The following is a 26,353-nucleotide window of genomic DNA, read 5'->3' on the forward strand; positions in this document are numbered from 1 at the left end:
CTTGCATGGCTAAAGACCAAAAAAATATAACAAAGGTGTCGTAGCTCAAAATATATTTTTATACCCTGAACAGGGCATACTAAGTTTGCCACGAAGTTGTAACACACAGAAGAAAACGTTGGAGACCCTATAAAATGAATATAAATGATCAGCGTGACGAGCTAAATTGATCTTGTCATGTCCATCTGTCCATCTGTCTGTATATACGCGAATTAGTCCCTCAGTTTATGAGATATCGCTCGGAAATTTTCACACATCCTTTTTACCCAAAAAGCTGCTTATACCTAACCATACAAATCGACCGATCAAAACAAACTTGGTGTACGGAAACTTTTTTATTTGTGAAAGGTATTCCCGCTTCGATACAACCGAAGTTAACGTTTTTTCTTGCTTATTATTTAGATTAACAAAATGAATATACATATATATTTACATACTAACATATTCGTTTACAGAGTCATAATTGTCAAGTATGCTACACATATATTTATTTCAATGATCAAAAAATCGATATAAGTCAGGCATATGTTTTTGTATTTATAAATAACATTAGTCCATTATTTGATAAAAAAAAATTTTGAAATGTATTTTAAACATTCATCCCACTTAAGGGAAATTGGCTTCAAGGTCTTCAACGTCAAGGCTTCGCTATTCACTTAATGGCCACTGATCTTCATAGATTTATGCATGTGTTTATTTTCACACAGTCAGATGCAATAGTGTAACGCATAATCACTATACGCTAGCAAACGAGTAGCAAAAGAATGGCAACACCATAAGCTCGACTATTTTATCAGAGTTCATAAATGTTAATTAAAAGCTGTTGTTGCAAAGCCAAAAAAGACTACATTGTGAATAATTACTAGGAATAGTTTGAAAATGTTCAAGCAACCGCAGCTAACTTCTCTTAAAATAGTTTAGTTCTAGCTATTGAACTTTCAAACATAGCACTCAATAAGAAAATGTTTACAGATGAGGAAGTTTTTTCCTTAAAACATAGTTCGTTGGTTAAATAATGAAAAAAATGTTTTCTGTCAAATAAGATGTATCGTCAAAGCGTGCAGGTTAGTAAAGTTCAGCTGCTAATATTTTAAACGTGCAATGCAGGATTTTTATAAACGAGCGAAGATGTATCGAAATCTAAACTGCATCATCGCAATAACATTATCTAGGAAATGTTATTTTTAATTCGTTAAAGTTTTTCAAGTACTTAAGCTAAATCATGCCATAAGCAACATATATATTATTGAAATTTATATAAAAATTATAATGTTTTGACAACCCTGTTTCAGATTCCTATCCAGTGTGTGTTGCAGTTCTCTATCAATTTTTAAATAATTTTTTATAGGCAGATGGCAACTCCGCAAAAGTTTTTTTTCTAAAAGTTTGTTAAAATGCTCACAAAACACCACTAGCAGCCACATTACAGTATTGCAACACATCATTTGATCTCAAATACCTTTACAGTCAGATGGCAACTCGGAAAAATATTCCTTTACTATAAAAGTTTTTATTAATTTTGAAATGTTTTCTTTTTTTGTCTTTTATGATAATTATTACTTTTCATAGGATGGCTCCCGCTTAAAAGTCTGAAGTTAACCCACAAAAAAAAGGGTAAATGTGAAATCAATTGGTTCCAAAAAATATGGCTGAATATTTTGACTCACTGTAGTACATACCAAGATTTGTATGCTTCAACGAAGGCGAAGCGCAATTGAATTCCCAACATATTTCATTTTGTTATTTTGAAGATTGACGCATTCAGTTGGAACTGCGATAACAAAACCTGAAAAACTATTTATGCAGAAAGACACTTACCAAAAATGTCATACCTATAACTGAAAAGAATAAAACCAAGACATAACAAAATTTAAAGAAAAACATAAGCACAAACCTATATTAAGCGCAAAACGCATATTTTTAAAAATCTTAGACAGCTCATCATTACTCTTTTGTTTTCACAATTTTTTGCTTTCTCGTAATTTTTATGTATCTACGAATACTAAGTGTAAGTGTCTTCGCCGTTTAATTTATACACATACGCAGATTTATTAGATTTTATTTTGGTATAGGTCCACATGCCAGTTCGGTGGGTCCGCGAGTAGTTCGTCGACAAAAATGCGCGTTTGCCGGCAACTTTTTCGAATTGAGTTTTTTTTTCGAAAAATTAAGACAAAATATTGACTATTAAATAGTAATAATAAAGGTCATAGATAGACTTTAAGCGATTTTAAAATAGATACTGGCCGATTAGCTGCCAACAAAATGTTTACGGTACACAAGGGGCACGTCTCTCGCTCTTCTCACATATATGTATATATGTACATATGTATACCATGTGTATGTATGAGCTGTGAAAATTTGATATTGAGCATGCTCCCATCGCATATTGATTTTATTATTTATTTTGTAAACAAAAGTGCCTCAATTTATTTTTATATTTTAATAAGCATCAAACGCCGACTTTATTTCAAAGGTAGAGGTCCCAAAATAAATTTAAAATAAACTGCTAAATAGCACCGATGCTTTATAATAAAAGCATTTTCGTCATTAATACGAATATAATCGACACATATTGCATGAAAGTGCTAACGATTGCACGCCAACATATTGCCGAAACACTCGCTCACGTACTGTTTTGGGGATATAATGCATACAGTTTTTACTTTTCGCTTATCACATATTTCCCAAAGCGCTCGCGATTTGTGAGAAAATCTAAAAGAAAGAATTATGCTTTGAAAAAACTTACTAAACTCTCGGCTACAATTAACAACTTAAGCAACAACAAACTGTGCACATATGCCCCCGTGTGTCTGCCTGTACGCACGAGCGACGCCGACAATGTCTGTTCACCTATAGGTCGTCGAGAACGACACATTGACCGTGACAAAAAAATTTACAAAGACGCCGCACTGCGCCTAGACTGCTTTGTTTAAATTTTCATACGCGCAAATTTGTCGATATGTATATTTTATTTATAATGAAAACAGTTGTTCGCATACCCTTGCTGTTGTAGTACAAGTTCAATAACAACCAAGAGCCAGCGTTGAGTATTTTGAAATTTTTAAACGATATTTGTTTATCGATTGTTATCAACTTAAAGTATCGATATTCTTAAATTTCGGTAACTTTTCCATTGAAAACGCGTAACGAGAATGTAAAAGTAGCGAGTGAAAATGAGAGTAACAGTAAATAAACAGGAAAAGTTTTTTTAACTTAGATTCTAAGCCTTAGAATAAAAAAAATTGACAAGTTCAACAGTTCACTGGCTAGTTTTACATATTTTTGACAGCTAACCAGTTTTAAAACACATTTTGTTATACTGTTTTAAAGTGCTGTGGATTTTCATTAAAATGATTTGCTACTTTGACATGATTTTGACAGTTGGCAGTTTTGCTATGTACGCCAATTCAAAATCCTCTCGGTTTATTACGCTCTTTAATTCCTTCACCGCAACACACTTTAAGTTATTGATTATTCTCTCAGTAAATAATTTAAAGTATTGAAAACAATTCGAAATGAAGAACACATTTGACATTACCCTCTGACACGGATCGAGAGAAGTATGAGCTGACTCGAAGAGGTACTCATTATAAAGTTTGAACATTGTACGCATTTCAATGTCAATCAACAATTGAAATCTCCATGAAAATGTAAGCCCACTTGAGGAATTGTCTCAGACCAAAATTTTATAGCAAAACTGTTGTGTAAGAAATAAAATATGTATCCGTAATAACTTGAGAACTTTTTGAAAGCTATCTCAACAAAATCTTACTTTTCTTAAAATAACAATATTTTTCACAAATCGCGATTTTCACGAAGTACAGAAGAGTGGAAATTGACACCCATTAAGTCTAAATTAACAACGCGGTAATCATAACCCAAGGTGAGTCACGAAGACAAACATGCCACTTTCTATGTTATTGTAAAAACTAAAGATAATCAGCGAGAACGTGTTCAAAAGAGAGCAACACGGATTTTGACAAATTTATGAAAATTAACTGCAATAATTCTATGCAGCTTCGTGGGTTTTCGTCACGATTACTGTTAACTGCTAATTAAATTAAACAAATATTCTAATTACACCAATTATACATACCTTATTTTTGTTGCTTTTATACCTCAATATAAAAATAAGACTAAAAAAAAGTTCTGCATTTGCTTTTATGTATAAAAGATAGAAAAATTCAATTTAATAAAAATATGTGCACAAAAATTTTACACCTAATAATTTTTTAAGAAATACCGATTATCTATTAGGATTCATTCTTACAATAGAAATTTTTAAATGGACTCAAATGTTTAAAAATGAACAATTTTTTTTTTTCTGTCATGTTCCATAAAATTAAACCCCAAATATGCTCCCCAATACTGTAGACTGGTCTCATTCATCTGGATGGTTCCATTATTTCTGCATGGATGTGTTCTCCTTGTTTTGCCGAATAAGTTCCCATATTAACATATCTTTAAATGTATCTAAAAGAGAGTGTAACTCGGTACTAGCTTACAATAAAACGTATTATATTTTGAAATAATTAATGTTATCAGAATAATCAATAATTATTACAAAAATACAGGAAATAATCTCACCATCCAGAATACATTTAAAAGAGTTACATGACACATGGGGAGCCCAATTTTTGTTCTGATTTTAAACAAGTATATTGAAGTAAGCTTCTTCGCAAATTTTTAAACTTTTAATCCCAGGATAAAACTACACTAACTATATATAAAGTATAACGTTAAGGAAAGAGTCAGAAATCAATTGGAAAAGAAATCAGAAAGAAATCATATGGGGTCTAAGGGTAGGTATGTATACACCGATCGGGCCCATTTTTGAAAGGGAGTTGGTAATACTTTAAGTGTTAAATGCTGGGGGATATGAAATTTCGTTTAAGGTAATTTTTTATACGTAAGCCCTTCATATCAATCTTACTACCGAGTTCAATAATATGATGAGCCATTTTTTGATCATTTCGTTACTTGTTCGCATGTTTTGCGAAGCTAAAAATCGTCCTATAAACAAATAGGCATCGACGTAGGTTTTATGCAGTTCTATTTCGTGATAAATAATTGAAACCCAAAGAGTTCGTTTGAAATTGAATATAGATTTTATTAAACTACAAGCCTCAAATAAATGACGTCAATATTCCATGAAAAATGTTAGTCTAGAGATCATATAAGAACTTAAAAGATTTGACTAAAAATATAGAAAAAAGCGGTTCTTAGAGATATTTGGTTAAAACTTCTTTTCCAGAGATAAAATGCAAACGAAATACGGTAAAAACATCCTTTTCAAATGTACAAAACTAGTCATGATAAAGAATAATTCGAAATTTATATGTTATTGTTTGTTTGCAACACACCCAAAAGAAAACGTCAGAGACTCTATATAATATATGTATATACAAGTATAAATGGTCAGCATGACGACCTCAGTCGATTTAGCCATATCCGCCTGGCTGTCTCTCTGTATATACGCGAATTAGTCCCTCGGTTATAGCTATCTGAAATTTTTCAAACGTCCTTTTTATCGGACGACTCTAGTATAAAGCTGACATACCAACTGAACGATCGTAATAAAGTGATTGTAGGGACAAATTTTTTTGTTAACGAGATATTTTCACGTAATTTATTGCTTAAGGCAATGATGTAATCGCCAAGAAATTATTTAGATCGGATGGCTATACCAAATAGTAGCTGCTATACAAACTGAACGATCGGAATCAGGTGCTTGTATCAAATTTGGCATGGAACTGATAATTTGTATTTATCAAGGGTATTGTGGCTGCGGTGCAACCGACGTTAACGTGTTTTCTTGTTATACTCTCGCAACCTGTTGCTACAGAGTATAATAGTTTTGTTCACGGTTGTTTGTATCACCCAAAACTAATCGAGTTAGATATAGGGTTATATATATATAAATGATCAGGATGAAGAGACGAGTTAAAATCCGGGTGACTGTCTGTCCGTCCGTCCGTCCGTGCAAGCTCTAACTTGAGTAAAAATTGAGATATCTTTATGAAACTTGGTAGACATGTTTCTTGGTACCGTGAGACGGTTGGTATTGCAGATGGGCGTAATCGGACCACTGCCACGCCCACAAAACGCCATTAATCAAAAACAAATAACTTGCCATAACTAAGCTCCGCAATAAGATACAAGACTGTTATTTGGTACACAGGATCACATTAGGGAGGGGCATCTGCAGTTAAAACTTTTTTTTTAAAAGTGGGCGTGGTCCCGCCTCTAATAGGTTTAATGTGCATATCTCCTAAACCCGTAATGCTGTAATAACAAAATTCACTAGAAGCTAATGTTTTTAGCACTTCTATTGACGGTGTGAAAATAGTTGAAATCGGGTGGCAACTTCGCCCACTCCCCATATAACGGTACTGTTAAAAACTACTAAAAGCGCGATAAATCAAGCACTAAACACGCCAGAGATATTAAATTTTATCTCTGAGATGGTATAAGATGACTTTATAGGAACCGCGTTCAAAATTAGACAGTGGGCGTGGCACAGCCCACTTTTAGGTGAAAACCCATATCTTGAGATCTGCTTAACCGATTTCAACCAAATTCGGTGCGTAACGTTCTTTTCATGTTTTTCTATGTTATAGTGCGAAAATGGGCGAAATCGGATTACAACCACGCCTATTTTCCATATGACACCATTTTAAATACCACTTGATTCTTTCCCTTTCCACTATGCAAATCAAGCAACAATGATTATATCGGGGTAAAACTTTGCGTGAATAATGCAATTAAAGTATGCCACCTTGTGGCCAAAAATTGTCTAAACCGAACCAAAACTGTTCAAACCCCTAAGTACTAAATATGTGGACCCCAGTGCCTATAGTTGACCTTCTACCGAAAATATCAGTCATTCCACAAAGAAATCTTAAACGAGTATACCATTTGACTTTGCGAGAGTATAAAATGTTCGGTTACATCCGAACTTAGCCCTTCCTTACTTGTTTTATATTATTATTGATTAGTAAAAAATAACGTAAAAGAAGAGCCTATTTACCGATTGGAATTGACTGTACTATAGATGCCTATAAAAACACAAACTTGCTCAAAATACAAAGTTCGATTCACAAAGCAATGTTTTTGCAAATAAAATTATTACGACTACAGCGAAAATGCGCGCCAAATAAGCTGAGAACCTTTTAACACAGCACTTGTGCATATATTTGTAAAAATATATACCACACTTATATCTAAATACATTTCTTCGTGTATCAATAAATATATACTTGTATGTATAATTCTGTATACATATTTGTCATCAAATTCGCTTTAAAACACTTTTCTTACACGTGTTGGCTGCATATTATGTGTATTTTATACAAATATTGACTTATATATACTTGTATGTATATATATATATATATAGGTAGTTACACAAAAATACATTTGGCAAACCTCAAAGTTCAAATTCGATTCATTCATGTAAAACTACAGAATTTCATGCTTTTCTGTATACTTATGTATGCCCAAATGTACATACATATGTACATATGTATGTTATATGCCAATAAGTTCAAGTTTTGCATGTCACTCAGCAACAGAATAATAATTCAACTCCCAAAAATGACAAACTAAAAAGCAATTTCTTACAACTAACTAGACTCCAAAAATAATTCTAAACAGTTTTCTGTGGTTAGGGGGGTTAGGGGTGACCATTTCGGCAATTACAGCACGAATAATTTGCGCTTTCTAGGAAACAACAAAGCGCAATTCTATTAGCGCACATTAATTGAGTTGCGAAGTTATTTGTCTGGAAGTTATAGAAACGCATTTCAATTAAAAATATGCACATTCATTGCTATAATATACAGTGTCATTCAAACTGTTAATTCCCCACTGTGCGATCGGAATGCGCCAGCGCTAAGCTCCCATGCGCTCGCAATCCGCTCACCGTCACTCAGCGCACTGATTATTTGTTGTGGCTCGTTGCTTTCTTTGCCGCTTTTCTGTTTCGCGATTATACATACTTATTTGCCAAACTCAGTTGTGTTGTACCGCTGCGTTTGGTCATAGACCCCTCTCCAGCGCCCCTTTCACTCTCTTTCTCTTACTGCATGCATTACTTTGTTCACCTAGCAGGTATTTCTTGTTAAAGCAAATTTGAATAACCTGCGTTACACAGAGATCATTCTGCTTCGGTCGCATTCAAGCGAATGCAATTTTTTCTGTTTTGATTTTCACTTTCGTTATGTTGATTACATTCGCCACCGCAAAGTTGTCGGCATTCTTGCGTGATCTGCACGTTTTTTGGTTATTACTGAGTCATACATATACACATATGTATTACATACATATTCATATGTGTATATGTAGTTATATTTTTGTGGGTATTTCTATAATTACCGTTGTCCAACGTCATTCATAACAACTCAGGTAATCACATGCTTTATTTCACCTGACTGAGTTTAGTGTTTTTGTATTGCGAAAAATTGCAATCAAAATAACTACACGACGAATACAACCTGCACATATAACTGTTAATGGGAATACTTGCGGTTTAGATGATGTACATAGGCTTTTGTATGAAGTATAATGCCATAAACTTGCTTTACTTTTATTTACAGCTCAAATTTTTTGGAATTATTTTCAATAAATTGATAGTTGTTTTCGTTCGTTTGAAGGAAATATTATCGTTTGCTAAAAGATAAAAAAAAAATAAAGAAGAAGTCCTTACAATTTCTTTGATTGTTCAGTTTGCACGGCAGCTATATGCTATAGGAGTTCAATATCCGCAAATGAGTGGCTTCTAAGTGAGAAAATGACGGGTGCAAAATTTTAGATCAATGAATCAAAAATTGAGGGACTAGATAGACGGACAAATGGACAGATAGACGGACTTGGCTAAATCGACTCAGCTATATAGCTCATTAATATACATATAGATATACCTTATAGGATCTCTGACGCTTCCTTTTAGGTTTTACAAACATCGTGGCAAATTTAATATACCCTGTTCAGGGTATAAAACCCGTTTAAGCAAAAATGCAATTATACGATATTTTCCGAGCAAATATGTTTTTTTGCTAGTTCTAAAGGCGGATCATTTTCAAAAAGTCTTAAGTCATATTCACACATCATTGAAGAGACAGTTTAGTTGCAGTACCAATCAGTCAAAACAGTAAAACTGATTTGAGAGGTTATAGATCCATTTATAGAAGTATAATATTTTACTCTCCAAAATAATGTTTACTGTATGATGTGCATAAAAGAGATTTATTACTTCTCTGTATCTCTCTATCTCCCCCTTTTTCTGACGATTTAAGGACCGCTCGACACTTTTAAAAATCTGATGTAATACATACATACGTGTAAATTCTAAAATTTGCGTGTTTTTATGTAACTTTAATGAATGTCTTTTTGCAACGTCTTCAATATATAATATTATTGCATGTCGTTCGTAGACGATTCCTAGCATATTGGAAGTAAATACAAATATTTCTATTACAAATTAAAATTATAATTGATAACCAGCAATTACTGCAGTCACATGCATCATCACCAATAAAAGTCGAACTTTAATAACATTGTAACCATAACCAATAACCCAGTGGGGAATTGTAATATGTAAGAATTATTTTGTTCTCTAAGTTGAAGCAAAAAAGAGAAAAGTCGAACTCCAAACAGTGAAGAAGAAATATGTTTCGTTTCTACAGTTGCTTTATTTATAAAAAGTAATGAAAATAAGCGACAGATGAATTGCTATAAAATGTTGAATCTATTCTATCAGTCTGGTATATAGCTAGTTTCGCACTACGGATTTTATGACCACCTCGAAACGAGTGGAAAATTGATGTAGTGTAGTTCAGTTTTTAACCATATTTGTAAAGGTATCGTTGGTAATATGGTGTTTAGTTCTATAAAAATTAATAAATGTATTTTAAACCTTCTTAGTATCGCATATATTGTGAGTACTATTGGACTACATTAAGCTTTACGGTCATAATTTTAACTATCCACTACATTGAATATTATTCTGTAGCTGAGCGGTTTTAGACCTCGACGCTTAACATTCTGTGAGTTATTTGGAATGAACCTTTCGTGTCGGTGAGGGTGGTGATGTTAATGGTTGAGTATACTATTGAAAGCATTGTACTAAAATACATCGACAACCATTACCACCTCAAAAAGCTACTTTGTTTTGTTTGCTAGTTTTTGAAATAGGTCGATCCACTGTATGATACTTATGAATAGTTACATGAATACTTATGCTGACACAGATGTGTTGCAATCAATGGTAGCATCAGTCAGATAGTTGAGTCAATTTGAATTAGAAAATTTAATGGAATGGAAGTCAATTATGCATTCAATTTGTTATAGATTTCACACTAATTTTGCAGCTGATTTTGTTTAAGCATCTGATATATGTATTTATAGTATGTAATTTTCCTTACAATAGCACACAGTTTCTATGTTTAAAATTATATCAATTTGAGAATTCTCTGAAACGCCAACAGACAGACATTTTTCATATATTTATGTTAATGAGCATACAAAAGATGCAAAGTTGCATTAGATTTTGTAAGAGACTTGTGTTATTGTGATTCCAAGAAGCTTTAAAAGCAAACTAATTTCACAGAAAACATACAAGGTTCTCATCAATAGAATCAAAGTCAAATCCAATTCGAATTAATTGTGCAATTAATGATAAATAAATAATAAATGAAGTGGCTTAGATAAGAATATAAGAGTTTAAGCTTTAAAATAATATATTTAATTTTAAAAAACTCTGTTGAATCATTCAAGTGTAATTTCAATAATATCAACGCAATTGAGTTAATTTTATTAGAAAAACGTTTTTACTTATTTATATTGAATTAATTTTAATACTTAATTATTTGTTAATTTTTATTGAACTTCTAAGTGTGAGCACATCTAACTGCTAGCAGCAATTAAGCTTTTTAATGCCAATATTTAAGCAAATACAAATATTTACTCGCTAATTTGATAACAATTTCCAACAAAAACAACTTTAAATTAGTTAAGTAAGTAGCTATGTTACCTGGGAAGGCGGATTTTTGGTCGTCGTTTTGCAAATTTTGTTATTGTGTGCCTATTAATTTGAACAAATACCTCACAAACATCTTTATCGTGTATATATTCACCGTTATATATGGTAGTTAGTTGTTGGGACTCTTGAGAGCATTGATGTTTGCAAAAAGTTTTTGCTTAATTATAATCAATTTAATTGCATACGATTTACAAAAATTATGTGTAGCAGACTAGCGCGTTAATTAGATACAATCGAGACTAAAAAATTGGACACACTACGAAACTTTATAACGAACAAAAGTTTTACATCCTCGAAAATGTATCATAATCAAAAGTATTAACAAATTTTTTAGTGAGCGCTTGAAAGTTGAATTTATTTTTCTAATTGCTGCTTAATTTATTACAGCCCCTAGTTCACTACCAACACCGTGTTTCGTGTTAATTATTGAAGGTCTAACTTATTACCCCAAAGAAGTTGTATTATTTTTACTGTTCTTAATGAAATGTCACATCCTTTGTACCAATTTTCTCAGGGCTGTAAATTTACATATAATATGGAGTAAAGATCTAGCTACAAAATACTGAAGTCAAGTCTAGTGCCGACAATTATGAAAACCATATGTTTACCGAGTGTAGATTCCAGCAATTATTTTAAACGAATTTGTTTAATATTAATACATTTTCGAAATGATCAAATGATTTTAAACTAAATTTCCTTTAATACAGAAAATATTGTATTGTAAATAACATAGAATATATAGATAAGAAATATCTTTTCTGAAAGCTTATTCTATAATATCTCGTTCTGACATTGCGACTATATCGTGAAATCTCTTTACGGCAAACCTGAGTGAAGTAGGTATACAAGGTACTTGTAGAAGGATGCCTAAGATGATTCCACTATTTCAAAATACCATATAAATATGTGTATATATTATATATTTATACTATAGTTATTAGCTTCATTAGTTTATAATATATATAGTTAGTTATAAGTTTGATTTTAGCAATTAGTGGAGACTCGGTAGCTTCCCAAATGTACTGAACATACACAGGATCAATCACTACTCACGAATTCTGGTTCCATGGTATCGAAATTGAAACGGAATTTATCCGGCCAAGGGCTATTATTTTGGCTTTAAACCTTGCTTATATGTTTGGTAAATAAACAAACATATGAATTGAGAAAAAAATTCACCGAGGTAGATTTTTAGGAAATTTTAGCTTACCCAAGAATTCACAAATCAAATTTTATCAAAAACGGTAAAAAAATATGCTGTTTTTTATTGACACCCGATCTTTTAGGTCTTATTTATGTAAATGGGCAACTTTGAATGCCTGCCGACACCTTTTAAAATTAAGCTAAACCTTTTTTCTTTCAGGGATATCTTTTTCATATATTCGATAATTTAGTTTTTGGCTTACCCTAATGTGACCCCATACAGACAATACATTAGCCTCGAGCCACAAATATAGAATTTCATTGGTCGTCTGAAGCTCAACTTGACTGTAAGGCTCCCATTGCTGAGAGGGGATAGCGAAATGTCTCTAAGTAATATTATATATAAGTACACTATTAGCTGGGCGGTCTCTTCGGTTCGGTTCTAGTGTAATTCTTTACCATTGCTTTCGTCTCCAGAATAGTTTCAGTATTACAGTAGTTAATCAATGCCAAATGAAATAATATTAGGTCAAGTAAAAAGTTCGTTCGGATTTTATCTAAGAGATGGCGTTATTGTCCATAGTACTAGTGTTACGTGCTGCATCATGTCATACTATACGGCGCTGAAAACGTGTTTATTCGCGCTAAAAGTTTGTTTTTGACAGTTTTTCGATTGATTTACTCAGTTCGTTGTGAGCGCTCGTCAAAGATGGAGACCAACAAAGAGAAAATTCGCAATATTTTACAATTTTTCTTCGATCAAAGCGAAAAAGCAGCCAAAACGGCTGAAAACATTAATTTAGTTTAAGGGCCCGATACTGTAAACCAACGTGTAGCACAAAAGTGATTTGCTAGGTTCCGTTCCGGTAATTTCGATGTCAAAGATGTACCACGCGTCGGGAGGCCTGTCGTCGAAAATTGCGATAAAATTATGGAAATAGTGGAAACAGACCATCACGTGAGCACTTATTTAATTTCTGAGGAACTAAAGATAAGCCAGAAAACCGTTTGGAACCATTTTCATAACCTTGGATTCAAAAAGGAGCTCGATGTTTGGGTGTCACACGAACTAACGCCACAAACATGATGGACCGAATTTCCATCTGCAAATCGCTGCTGAATCGCAACCAAATCGACCCGTTTCTGAAGCGGATTATGACTGGCGATGAAAAATGGGTCACTTATGACAACATCGAGCGCAAACGGTCGTTGTCAAAGCTCGAGGAAGCGGCCCAGATGGTGGCCAAGACCTGATTGACGGCCAGGAAGGTTTTGCTGTGTGTTTGGTGGATGGGCAAGGAATCATTTACTGCGAGCTGCTTCCCTATGGTCAAACGCTCAATTCGGCCCTCTACTGCCAACAACTGGACCGCTTGAAGGCAGCACTCATCCAGAATAGGCCATATTGGATCAACAGAGGCCGAATTGTGTTCCATCAAGACAACGCCAGGCCACACACGTCTTTGGTGACTCGCCAGAAGCTCCTGGAGCTCGGATGGGAGGTTCTAATGCACCCACCTTATAGTCCGGACCTGGCACCAAGTGATTACCATCTTTTCCTGTCCATGGCTTTTGCTTAATGGTGAGAAGTTGGCCTCAAGAGAGGCCTGTGAAAATTGGCTCTCCGAGTTTTTTGGCAATAGGGACGCAGTCTTCTACGGGAGGGGTATAATGAAGTTTGCATCTCGTTGGCAACAAGTTTACGAACAAAACGGCGCATATTTAAATCGGCCAAATGTACACAAAGTTATAATCTTTTAAAAAATCGATAAAAAACCGAACGAACTTTTTACTTTACCTAATATTTTGGAATGTTAGATAGTTTTTGCTAGGAAATTACTTGAAATTATAATAACGCTACTTTTAAGACCTGCAGATTATTGAAGGAAAAATATGTTAAAAAATTTAACACTTTTCAAAATCCGCCTATAAAAGTAAACCAATTGAAGCCTTGACCGAATCTACAAATTCCAATCTCTTGCAATCATTTAAATATTTTACACAGTTCGCGTACTACCTTTCTCGCGTGCATTCAAAACTTAGGCGCATTTATAGTAATTTCAAAGGTCACGCATTGCGCAACAAATCGCTAATTAAAAGTGCTGCCATTCCTTTTCATTTTATTGTATTTCCACATATAACAGTGGTTAACTACCACAAAAATCTTCCAAAATTTTACACAACTCGCGGTCACTCACTCGCTGGCGCTAACATAGATATTACATAAGTATGCTGCAAACAATAAGCGTTTTCATATAGTTTATAATTTTTTTCGTTCCCTTTGTAGCTTTTTTTCGCCCAATCGGCAGTGAACTGGTTTGCTTCAACGTCACACGCTGGCCAAAGTCGAACAACGGTGTTCAGTGACGTTTAATTGGCGCAAACCTTTATGGCAACTTAGCTGACATCTTTCAATTGACTTTTAATATTGCTTTTATTTTCAGCTAATTGCGACATTTTCTTTAAATGATGTTTTGAATTTTAGTTGATATCATAAAAGACATTTCTATCAAATGACCATGAATTTTATAATTTGAAGAACGTTTTTTCTTTTTAATTCGCTTTTGATGTTTCCATTCAACAGCTTAGACGCATTTCAGGGCTGACATATTGCCAAATGCTTAAATGCTTAAGTACTTGCTGCCGCTTGCATGTAAAACGCAATGACCAGTTTGCTCGGTCCATTTGCCCCGACATTTGTCACTGAAGTGACAACTACAAATAGCGGTAATTAATGAATATTGCCGACGCTTATGATTTCTATGCTTTTTTGCCTGCTTCTCCGCTTATCAAATGACAGCGCTTTAATGCCACTTGAGTGGCTATGATTACTGATAAGCGAAGAGGCAATGCCACCGCGTACCGGGGTTCTGCTGCCGATTATCTCTGCACCGGTTTTGACGGAATTTAAAATTATATAAAAAGTCGAAAAAAATTAAATCATTTACCATTCATTTGTTGGTGATGTTTACCTAAAAAAGTTAATGAGCAATTAACAAGTAATTTGTCCGTATCAGATTACCAACACATTTATGGAATTGATGGCACTTTTTGTCAGTCACTCACGTGAAATAATTGATTTTAAAACTTATTTTTATGTCATAATTACAGTTATTTAGCGCAAATTACTAATTATTTTTCAATTACATAATTTGGTAAGTGAACCAGTATTTTAATATAAGAATATTTTTGTAAGGCATGATTTTAAAATCACATGGGTGCAACGAAATAGTGTAACTAAACAAAATCCCGTCACAGGTTCAATTATTTTGAGATTACTAATGCAATATTTATCATACTGATAACTTTTCGATGTAATGCTCAAATGGTTTTAAGTAAACTAGTTAGAAGATTGCCACCCTTTTGAAATTTTTTAAAGTTAAATATCGTACAAGTTAAAAAAAATAATTTCAAGATCAAAGATCAGAGAGATGCTCAAAGTTCAGGCTATATGCTGTGAAGAGGTGCCATCTTTATAAATATTTCAATTCAATGAATTACTGTAACATGGACATCAAACTAAATAGGAATTCAATCTTTAGCATGATTTCTGTCTGATGTACAAATTTTCAACAAGTGAAGCTACCCTTTTGAAAAAATAGATATATATTGCACAATTTATTGAAGTAAATATATATTGTTATTAAATGAAAGGTAATTAATTTACACCGAAATATTTTCAGTAGCAGTAACCTCATAACAGTCATGTAATTTCTAGGATATAATCGCAGAAATAATGTATACAATCTGTTTTTACTGTTTTCAACTCTTTGTTTCTATAAAATGTATTCCTATTTTTATTGAATTCCATATTTAAAACAAACAAAAACAATTTTTACTTTTCGCCTTAGCGCATTTCCGATGGGATTCTAGGGTAAGTCTAACTCCATACACTATTCGTTTAAAACTTATTAATCTACCTACACTTTCTAGTCGTAGGGAAATGCTTGGCATAATATTCTTAATGAAAATTTTGAATGGAACAGTTTGCAATTCTTTTCTCCTGTCTGAAATTAAATTTAATATCCCGGTTCACCTTTCGAGGCAGTTTAGACCTTTACTGCTAAAATCCCGTAGATCGAATTCTCAACTAAACAAGCCATTCCGCCGTATATGTCATGATTTTAATTCTCATTCCAGCACATTTTACTTATCTGACTCACTTTTCAAAATTAAAAAGACTTTATTGTTTTCTCTTAATGAATGAAAATGTAACAACTTATTATATTGTAACAATAAATTTTAGCTGTTGAAATTTTTGTTTCTGTAGCTGAGCAGTTTTAAATCTCAACACTTAAAAAACTCTTTTGTCTTTTCTAACTCGGCTAATTCCGCACGTATGCGGATTGCGCCCCTCGCGTCGGTTGGGCGAGAGGAGGGTAATCGTTGGGTTATTATTATTATTATTGCTAGAGAAGTTGCACTTCAGTAGCACGATGTTATAGAGTTATAGACAATTTTTCCTTTATTTAAAAATAATTTTCTAATCACTCACTAAAAGTGGAAAAGCTGAATCTCTCAGTTTAATGTAATTATGCTGAGATATTTATCAAAGAAATATAACAGTTCCTTCCCTGGGTCCCTGGTACTTACTCTATATTAGCAGGTTGCGCTTCTTAACAAAATATATTATGATATTTTTTCTATTTACTTAAATTGAATTCCTGTTATAGTTGCTGTTCCTGTTATAGTCATAGAAAATTCACATTTCACAATGAGCTTAATCGGATTAATGGCAATCGAATGTCGTCATGTATAGTGAGGATAATTCTTGATATGTTTTGCAGATCTATAAGTTGAAGTTAATTTTATCAGTATATAAGCTATGCAAGATCCTAATCTCGCTTTTTTTGCATATACCATACATCCATTACGTTCAGATTTACAGATGGAGACAGGTCAACATTCCTTACATCATAGAATATATTATAGAATAATATATTTAGTATCGCCTTGATTTAGGTATATAGGGATATTTCATATTTGTGTGGTACAATACTCATTTTTTATTTATATAAACTTTTATTCCAAATACTCATTTTTAGTTTCATAAAAGATTGCCGTATTGACAGCTGTTTCCTGAATAAAAACTTGAGACAGTTCCGATAATATGGAACCGATTCTCATGCGATGGAGTCTTAAGCTCCTCCTTAATCCTTAAATGAACTCCAAGAACTAATAAATAAACGTTATACGTGAATTTCGGCTTAAAGTTTGAAATACATGGATGTATGAACTTCTAGATGGCGCCACTGTCCCTTTGTTAGTTGATATTTTTATTAAACATACAAAAAATTCAGAGTTCAACTCAGTGCAGGCACTCTGAAATACTTAGTATTATTTACATATATGTTATATGCACATATATTGAAAAATATTTCAAATCTTGTTTGAATAAATTTTGTAAGTTGAAGCTTAGTGTGGCTAAGGCTAAAATAAAATATTCACAAAATCTCTCTCGTCTTTGAAATATGGTGTGCATTTTTATGCACAGAAATAGACAAGTGTATATATAAATATGGTATAGTACATATGTATAGTACAGGCATGCATTATATTATCTCAAAAGCAATCAATGATCGATTGTCTCCCTTTTGTATGTACGAATGTATGTACATATGTTTAGCATAATCGATTCCACCGAAAACACTCTCACTCACGTTTGACATGCCGAGTACACCACAAACATCCTATTCATTGCATTTTAATGCTTGATAGAGTTCCATGGGATTTAAATTAAATTTATGCATCATATGGAAACTTGGAAGAATTGAGCATTATTTGTATTTCTAGAAATAAGTTTTATGTTGTCTTACTAAATTTGCTTGATTCGCAAAGAAAACTTTTAATCAAGTGCACTTGGAAGATAGAAGCATATGTACATATGTATGCATTTAAAATTATTTAATTCAAAGGCGTTGATTATTCTGAACATTGAAATAACTGTTATTATAGTTAAATATGTTTTGCTAAAACGATTTCTTTGAAAATCCACTTATTTCGTTGTGACAATTTAAACTTGCTTTGACATTTGATATAATATATAATATAATATTATATGTGGCTAACATAGATATAACTATTGCAACAAGGTCTACCCATGTTGTTAAAGCACTTAATGGAATAAATATTATTTCTAGTGTATTGTATCAACTCTTTTTACAAGCACTCACAGCTGAATGAATTCAGCAAATTTGTTTTGGAGAAGTGGCAAATGATATACTCCCATGTGTCATATCTATGGCCCTCAAAATGTAGTCGTTTACATATGGAGAACAGTGGCGGTCGGAAATATTGCATACGTCTGTGAAAATTATACTTATTACCGCGAAGTGAGTACACTTGACCTTCGTTTAGGTATTTATGTTATACTCGTAGCACGTATGGCAAAATAGCCGAACTAGTTCTAAAGAAAAGTACATCACTTAGGCAAAATTCGATATTATTATAACTATAGAGAACTATACACCGATTTTAATGATGCTTCAACTTTTCCAAGCTATTTTTACAAATCTACGATTTGCCTTTAGCTTTATAAATATAGGCCTCAGCTTCAATGATTACCTTGCATTGCTATTAAATTTATTTCCAGTGAAGATTCTCTTACGGTGTAAGAGAAAAATAAGTAGCTGGAAATAAGTCGTCTGGACAATACAGTGGATGCAGAAGGAATACGAAGTCCAACTCATGCAATTTTGTTATCGGTTTATTTGAATTGAATTCATGATATCGCGACACTCACTTTGCGCAGAGTATTTGCTTACCACAACATTACTGAACGACTCGCATATGTCCAAAACTACCTTTGATATCTTTCGAGTGTTAGTTTTCTTGATCAACCTCATTTTAAGGTCTTCCAAAGTAATTTTGTAGATTTTTTTTTGTTTTTGTCCGTAAATGCATCTTATTACTTGGATCCGGTAAATTTAACGATTTTCTCTCGATGCTAACCTTAAAAAACCTTACCTTTTTTATACCCTGAACAGGATATATAATATTATTAATAGTATTAAGTTTACCACGATGTTCATAACACCATAAAGAAACTTCAGAGACCTTATAAAGTATATATAAAAATGATCAGCGTGATGAGCTGGGTCGATTTAACCATCTCCGTCTGTCCGGCCGTCTGTCAGTATATATGCGAATTAGTCCCTCAATTTTTGAGATATCAATCTAAAATTCGAGAAGCTGCTCATTTGATGAAACGAGCGATATCGGACCATTATAAGATATAGCTGCCATACAAACTGAACGATCGGAATAAATTAATTGTATAGACAACTTTTCCATTTTAAGAGATACTTTCAATTAATTTGGCATGGATTATTTCTTAATGCAAAACTGCAGTCTTATTAACAGAAAAAAAATTCATATCTTCTATCTAATAATAAGAAAAAAAAAATGTGGAAAACGGTTGGCCTCAAGGGCCATCCCTGCAACTTCCCGCTAATTTCATACGCTAACGTTCAAATTTCGCTTTTTTCACTGCTTTTGAGCTCTTCGAAATTTTTCGTTTTCAATATCTCGCAAGTAAATCAACCGATTTCGACCCGGTTTGCGGCAAACGATGTGTTTTTCAAGGTTTAGAACTGATTAGTTTTTGGTGTTGATCGGTCAAGTCGTTTGGAGGAAATTGGAAAAAACGATTTTTGAGATTTCTCAAAATCTACTGGTCCGATTTGGTCCAAACTCTCACGAAATTCTAGTGCAATGAAACCCATTGGAATGCCGTTTAGTTTATTCAAATCGGTTGAGCCGTTTAAAAGTTATAAGAGGGTCACATACATCCACACACACACACATACATCCACACATACATACAGACATACGGACATCATCGTAGAAATGTTCGGGGAAGCTTCCTCGACCCTCAAAACGTCGAGATCTGTTGAGAACTCGATTTTTGCAAAATGGGGTGAAACCAATATCTTCCCGATTTTTAGAAAATTTTCAATTTTCTTAGCGGGAAGTTAATAAAAACCCGATAAATTTTAAAGCTCATACTTTGAGAGCCTTTTCAGAGTAACATTCCAAAGAAAAAAAAAACATTATATTTTTGACCCACCTTAGTGTACACATAGTATATATGAGTACTTGTAATTTTTATTTACTTAGGTGTATGGATTGAAGTACGCCTTTAATAACATGACACTCAAAAGGTATCCAATAAAAGAATATTTTTTCTGCAAACAAATTGTTGAAGAGCCTTTGTGTTTGTCCTGAGTGTTAAAAAATGTGATAAATTAATTTTAAAATGTTTTAAACTAAATGCTAGACTAATGTATTACAAGCATAGAGCAGTTTACCAACTCAATAGGCAATGAATATTTATAATTGTATATTTGTTCAACTCTCTTACAGCTTCATAAAACGCCTTAGTTAGGATTGGAGGTCCAGCGGAATAAATACACATTTGTTTTAGTGAAGTCAATAGAAGCGAAAACCTGTGTGAAAAATGTCCACAACCACAGAAGTATCCACAACAGCGATAGATTCCACTACGCCGTTCGCCGGCAGCAGTAATGGAGATCTACTAGCGTCGCCAGCATTAAATAGCGAAGAGTTCAACAATCTAACATACGATGATGAAAACGGAATATTCACACATCCCACATTAACAGAATACTACAATAGTGAGTAGTGCTAATATTTCTCTAACTAAAAAATAATTTTTTTCTCTTTCTCCCGTAGATCTCACTCCTTTCGTCACACTATGCATATTTGTCTCCGTCTTAACATTTATGCTCACCATTTCCATTTTTCTCACGACTTTGGCTAAACTTCGGCAACGTCTACGCAAGCCACTGCTCATTCCTTCTATAGCACTCGTGTCCTTGTACCCGCTCATCAGTCTTGCAGCGTTGCTCACACTACTCTTTCCGAAGCTATGGTTCACCTTTCACACTGTGATGCATCTTTCGTTTACGGTCGGCGCCGTCTTCTTCTATCAACTCTGTGGTCATTTTATTGGTTCTGAAACCAGCTTTATTAAAGAGACAGCGGGCATGGCTGTACCGATTAAGACGCCTCCATGTTGTTGCTGTTGCATATGTTTACCAGGCGTGACGCCCACAAGGGGGCGATTTGTGGTATTGCGGTGTCTCGTGTATCAAATGCCATTCGTACAAGGCAGCATAATGTTGGTATTGAATGGTATCTTCTATAATGATATGGTGAGTAACATGAACGTATATCGATTAAATACATATATACATATGTATGTAGTGGGATTGGGTTAACTCTACTTATATATAAGATTCATAGTCGGGGTTGCCTTTTATATTTCGGGATTAGACAAATATTAATAATCGAAAATCGTTTATTGCTTTTTAAATCCACTTCAATCTGTGTTTGAACCAATTGTCACGCACTTTTTCCACTCTGATTGAGGTATGTCCAAAACATCCGTTCTGAACGCATCAACCGCCTCTTTAGGTGTCGAAAAACGTTGACCTCTAAGTTTAATTTTTTACGTATGTGACTAAAAGTCATTTGGTGCCAAATAATGAATGTACGGTGGATGACTCCTCAAAACGATGTTTTGAGTTTTAGTCTATGTGTGAGAACTGGCTTTGACGTGATAAAGAGTTACGCATCTTCGGCGGTTGGTTTCTTGAAAGACAACTGACAAACAAATGAATGTGTACCACTCCGAATATACTGTTCTGCGTTGTTCTAGTGGTATGATTGCAACATGTCCAGCTTTTCCAAAAAAACAGGGAACCATTTGCTTGAAAGTGCTTTGTGCGCGAACGACTTTTGTTGGATTCGGCTCATCTAGAAACAACCATTCAGTCGACTGCTGTTTACTTTCAGGCTCATACGTGGAAATCTACCACTCATCACCTGTCACGATATCATAAACGTGTTTCGAAGCACCGTTATCGTATCTTTTAACATTTCTCTCGACGAACCACACAATTTCTGCGATTGACAAATTGTGTGGAATTTAACGTGAACAAATTTTATTTCAAATTTTTATGCCATATTACATGTATGCTGGTCCCACTCAAGCCTATAGTTGTCTCAATCTCACTATAGGTCACATGACGATCTTGCAATATCAGTTTGAACACGGCATCAATAGATTCCGGTCCACAACGGTTTTTGGACGACCTTAACGAAATTCGTCTTGGAGTGATCTACGACCTGTATGGAATTCACTATACCATCGATACACACGGGTAATTAATGGATCTTCATCGCTACAAATTTATTTAAGTTCATCGATGCACTGTTGTTGAATTAATCCTCGTGAAAAGTTTTCAGAAATAATCGTACGAAAATGCTCGCGTTTTAATTCCATTGTGTGCCCGAAATGAATATTTTAAGTTACTGTAAACAACACAATAGCGCTTCTATGTCAAAACATTCTAAGTATGTATTGTATTAATCCAAAAATTTCAGTTTTTAATTTTTATTAAAGCTGCGAATTGCCCGATTGCAACCGAAGTAGAAAAAGCAAGCTACGTAATATGGGCAATTTAAAAATTACACTTACTATCACTATTCTCATAAATCCACTAGTGAGGCACAACAATAAATTTAAAGACTAAAAACCTAGCTCGAATATAGCCAAATCTTGGAACTTACTTAGTTTTTTGTAAAATTTAAGTTGAGCATCGAGTCCAAAAAGTATATTTTTTTTTGCAATATAATTTAGTTCATATACTTTCCTCTGCTGCTTCTACCTCTATGTGACCAGCCTTAGTTAAAGTATCGGCTCTCTTTCTCTCGACTTACATCCCGAAGTCATGATTTGTAATGTTGATAGAACACTGAAGTAAATTAATCATTAATAGAAGAGCGCTCTGAGGAAAATGATGCATTTCTAAGAAAACTCCCAACGATGTCATTAGTTTCTCCATCAAGGAAACATTTGAAACTTTCAAATCTATTTTTAAATTGTTTATAATTCGGAGTCGGGTTGGGGCTATATATGTATATGTACTTAAATTAAGTTCATTAAATAAACTATTCTAAATGAGAAGCGTGAAAATTTGAAGCAAAAAGTGTATAAACGAAAAAAAAAAATAACACGATTATTATAAAACTAGTGGTTATAGCTAAATTACCAAAAAACGAGGTAATCATGCATACGTATGGTCCATAAAAATATAGTATTTAACTTACTTGTTATTAGGATTATAGTAAAATCCTATCTATGGTACAGAGCAATTAGAACTAGTAAAAACAGGCGCCACACCAATTGTTTGTTGTAGTAATTGTCTATCGCCAACAATTTAGGTAAATAATGCCGAAACCCAACAACAGCCACTAGCAATGCTGTAAATAAAAAAACAAATATGTACATTAGACTATTTAAATAATCCACAACAGCGTGTATTATTATTCTAACAATAACTGTTATTATTGGTCCTGCAAAAACAACAAAAAAGTGTTTTTGGTAGATGAGCATATAAAAGGCATTTGACAGCGACGATGATGTAGCCTCGGTGGCGCAGTAGGCAGCGCGTAAGTCTCATAATCTTAAGGTCGTGAGTTCGAGCCTCACCCGGGGCAGTAATTTTTTTTCGATTTTATTGGAAATATAATATATAATATTATTCTACAATAATAATTTTAACTACATAAGACTTGTTGAATGTTATTTACATTTTTCAATTCCAGGCATTATTCCACGATGTACAATACTATTTTCTACCATTCATCATTTCCTCCATTATACTCGGTTCATGGGGTCTAAATATACTAGTGCGTGTGGTGAATAATTTACATTCGGATTACAGTACAACGGTAAGTTAAGTTTTTGATGATTAAATTATATTTTCAAATGTAATAAATAACTGTAATTTTATTATTATTGCTGTTTAGAAAAAAATGTTCGCGCTACAGCTGATTTTGTTGCTATGCAAGATGCAGTATCTCATATTGGACAAGCAGTTGGATAAATTATTACTGGGAGGCGACTACCCGATGAATCATATTATCTATAAGCAGTGTAAGTTTTAACAATTTGGAAATCATTACAAAATATATACATACATACATGTATTATTAGAATACTATCTAATCATTACTATTCCTGCTTCCTTTTGCAGCCATCATTAACAGTTTGGTCTTGGTGGAAATGGTTTTGGTGTCTCTATTCGCTCAGAGCGCTTACAGAATTCCAGTTATAGTCGATGATAATTGAAGACATGCTGCTTAAACTAAATACTTAACTTTATAATTAATTACTAAAGTGATGTACTTAAATACGTACCTTTGTACTTATTTGGTCTTTAAAGTAGTGCTAATAAAATATAGTTTTTATTTTGTGAAAGTAGTCTTAATGTTATTAAATGTAAGTTCTAGTTAATGTTTAGTAAATTGTTACAGGCCAGGTAGCTTAAAAGTTAAATTTTAGCACGAATTTTTTGAAATAATAATTAACAAATTTCAGCACCATTAATTATATAAATGATAATGAAAAAAAATGTGATAAATAGATAATTTCAATATATTGTAATCTAAAATTAATTAGAACTTTTTATAAACATACTTAGATATTTAAATAGTGCATAATATATTAGAGTGAAACAAATTAAATAAATCTATAATTATCCATATACATACATAGCGTCTTACTCAAAAATATTTTAAAACAAGTAAGGAAGGGCTAAGTTCGGATGTAACCGAACATTTTATACTCTCGCAAAGTCAAATGGTATACTCGTTTGAGATTTCTTTGTGGATTGACTGATATTTTCGGTAGAAGGTCAACTATAGGCACTGGGGTCCACATATTTAGTACTTAGGGGTTTGAACAGTTTTGGTTCGATTTAGACAATTTTTGGCCGCAAGGTGGCATACTTTAAACTTATTATTCACGCAAAGTTTTACGCCAATATAATCATTATTGCATGATTTGCATAGTGGAAAGTGAAAGAATCAAGTGGTATTTAAAATGGTGTCACATGGAAAATAGGCGTGGTTGTAATCCGATTTCGCCCATTTTCGCACTATGACAAAGAAACATGAAAAGAACGTTACGCTCCGAATTTGGTTGAAATCGGTTGAGCAGATCTCAAGATATGGGTTTTCACCTAAAAGTGGGCTGTGCCACGCCCACTGACTAATTTTGAACGTGGTTCCTATAAAGCCAATTTATACCATCTCAGAGATAAAATTTAATGTCTCTGGCGTGTTTAGTGCTTGATTTATCGCGCTTTTAGTAGTTTTTAACAGTACCGTTATATGGGGAGTGGGCGGAGTTGCCACCCGATTTCAACTATTTTCACACCGTCAATAGAAGTGCTAAAAACATTTGCTTCTAGTGAATTTTGTTATTATAGCATAAGCGGTTTAGGAGATATGCACATTAAACCTTTTAGAGGCGGGACCACGCCCACTTTTAAAAAAAAAGTTTTAACTGCAGATGCCCCTCCTTAATGTGATCCTGTGTACCAAATAACAGTCTTGTATCTTATTGCGGAGCTTAGTTATGGCAAGTTATTTGTTTTTGATTAATGGCGTTTTGTGGGCGTGGCAGTGGTCCGAGTACGCCCATCTGCAATACCAACCATCTTACGGTACCAAGAAACATGTCTACCAAGTTTCATAAAGATATCTCAATTTTTACTCAAGTTAGAGCTTGCACGGACGGACGGACGGACAGACGGACGGACGGACAGACGGACGGACGGACAGACAGTCACCCGGATTTCAACTCGTCTCTTCATCCTGACCATTTATATATATATAACCCTATATCTAACTTGATTAGTTTTAGGTGATACAAACACCCGTTAGGTGAACAAAACTATTATACTCTGTAGCAACAGGTTGCGAGAGTATAAAAAGAGGTAACTTTTGAAATATTATGAGAAATCGTATTTACGGTGCAAACTGTGCCCTAGGTGGCTCAAAACAGCAATTATTGGTAAACCAAATATTATATATATGTACATAAATATGTAAATATCAATTACTTAATCAGAAAGAATCTCCTTTTCAGTACTTTTTTTTATAAATTATTCAAATAAAGAGTAGAGTTTGTTAAAGTCGTAATTTTATGAAAAAAATTAACAGTTCAAAGGAATAAATTATCAAAAGCACTGTATAATAATTGACTGTGTATTGCAATCGTTTTCGACAGATTGAGTCCCAAATAAAAAAGAAAATATTTAACTTCAAATTCGAAATTGACTTTTTTGAAAA

At 33.5% G+C, this 26,353-nt stretch overlaps 1 protein-coding gene and 1 non-coding gene across 2 annotated transcripts in view; both read left to right on the plus strand.

Annotated features, from left to right (window-relative positions):
- The window catches only part of LOC106616274 (organic solute transporter alpha-like protein), a 37,645-nt gene extending 12,877 nt beyond the window's left edge, over positions 1 to 24,768 (plus strand). The window contains exons 2-6 of the mRNA XM_014232850.3: positions 20,552 to 20,823; positions 20,882 to 21,363; positions 23,822 to 23,947; positions 24,026 to 24,152; positions 24,253 to 24,768. Coding sequence (XP_014088325.2) covers positions 20,646 to 20,823; positions 20,882 to 21,363; positions 23,822 to 23,947; positions 24,026 to 24,152; positions 24,253 to 24,347 — 1,008 coding nt within the window. The 5' untranslated portion in view covers positions 20,552 to 20,645 and the 3' untranslated portion in view covers positions 24,348 to 24,768. The remainder of the gene's footprint in view (positions 1 to 20,551; positions 20,824 to 20,881; positions 21,364 to 23,821; positions 23,948 to 24,025; positions 24,153 to 24,252) is intronic.
- TRNAM-CAU (transfer RNA methionine (anticodon CAU)) lies at positions 23,641 to 23,713 on the plus strand. Its single transcript has one exon. It is a non-coding gene; the product is annotated as a tRNA-Met (tRNA).
- Positions 24,769 to 26,353: the final 1,585 nt, after the last annotated feature.

Source organism: Bactrocera oleae, chromosome 6 (genome assembly GCF_042242935.1).
Source record: "Bactrocera oleae isolate idBacOlea1 chromosome 6, idBacOlea1, whole genome shotgun sequence".
Lineage (NCBI taxonomy): Eukaryota > Metazoa > Arthropoda > Insecta > Diptera > Tephritidae > Bactrocera > Bactrocera oleae.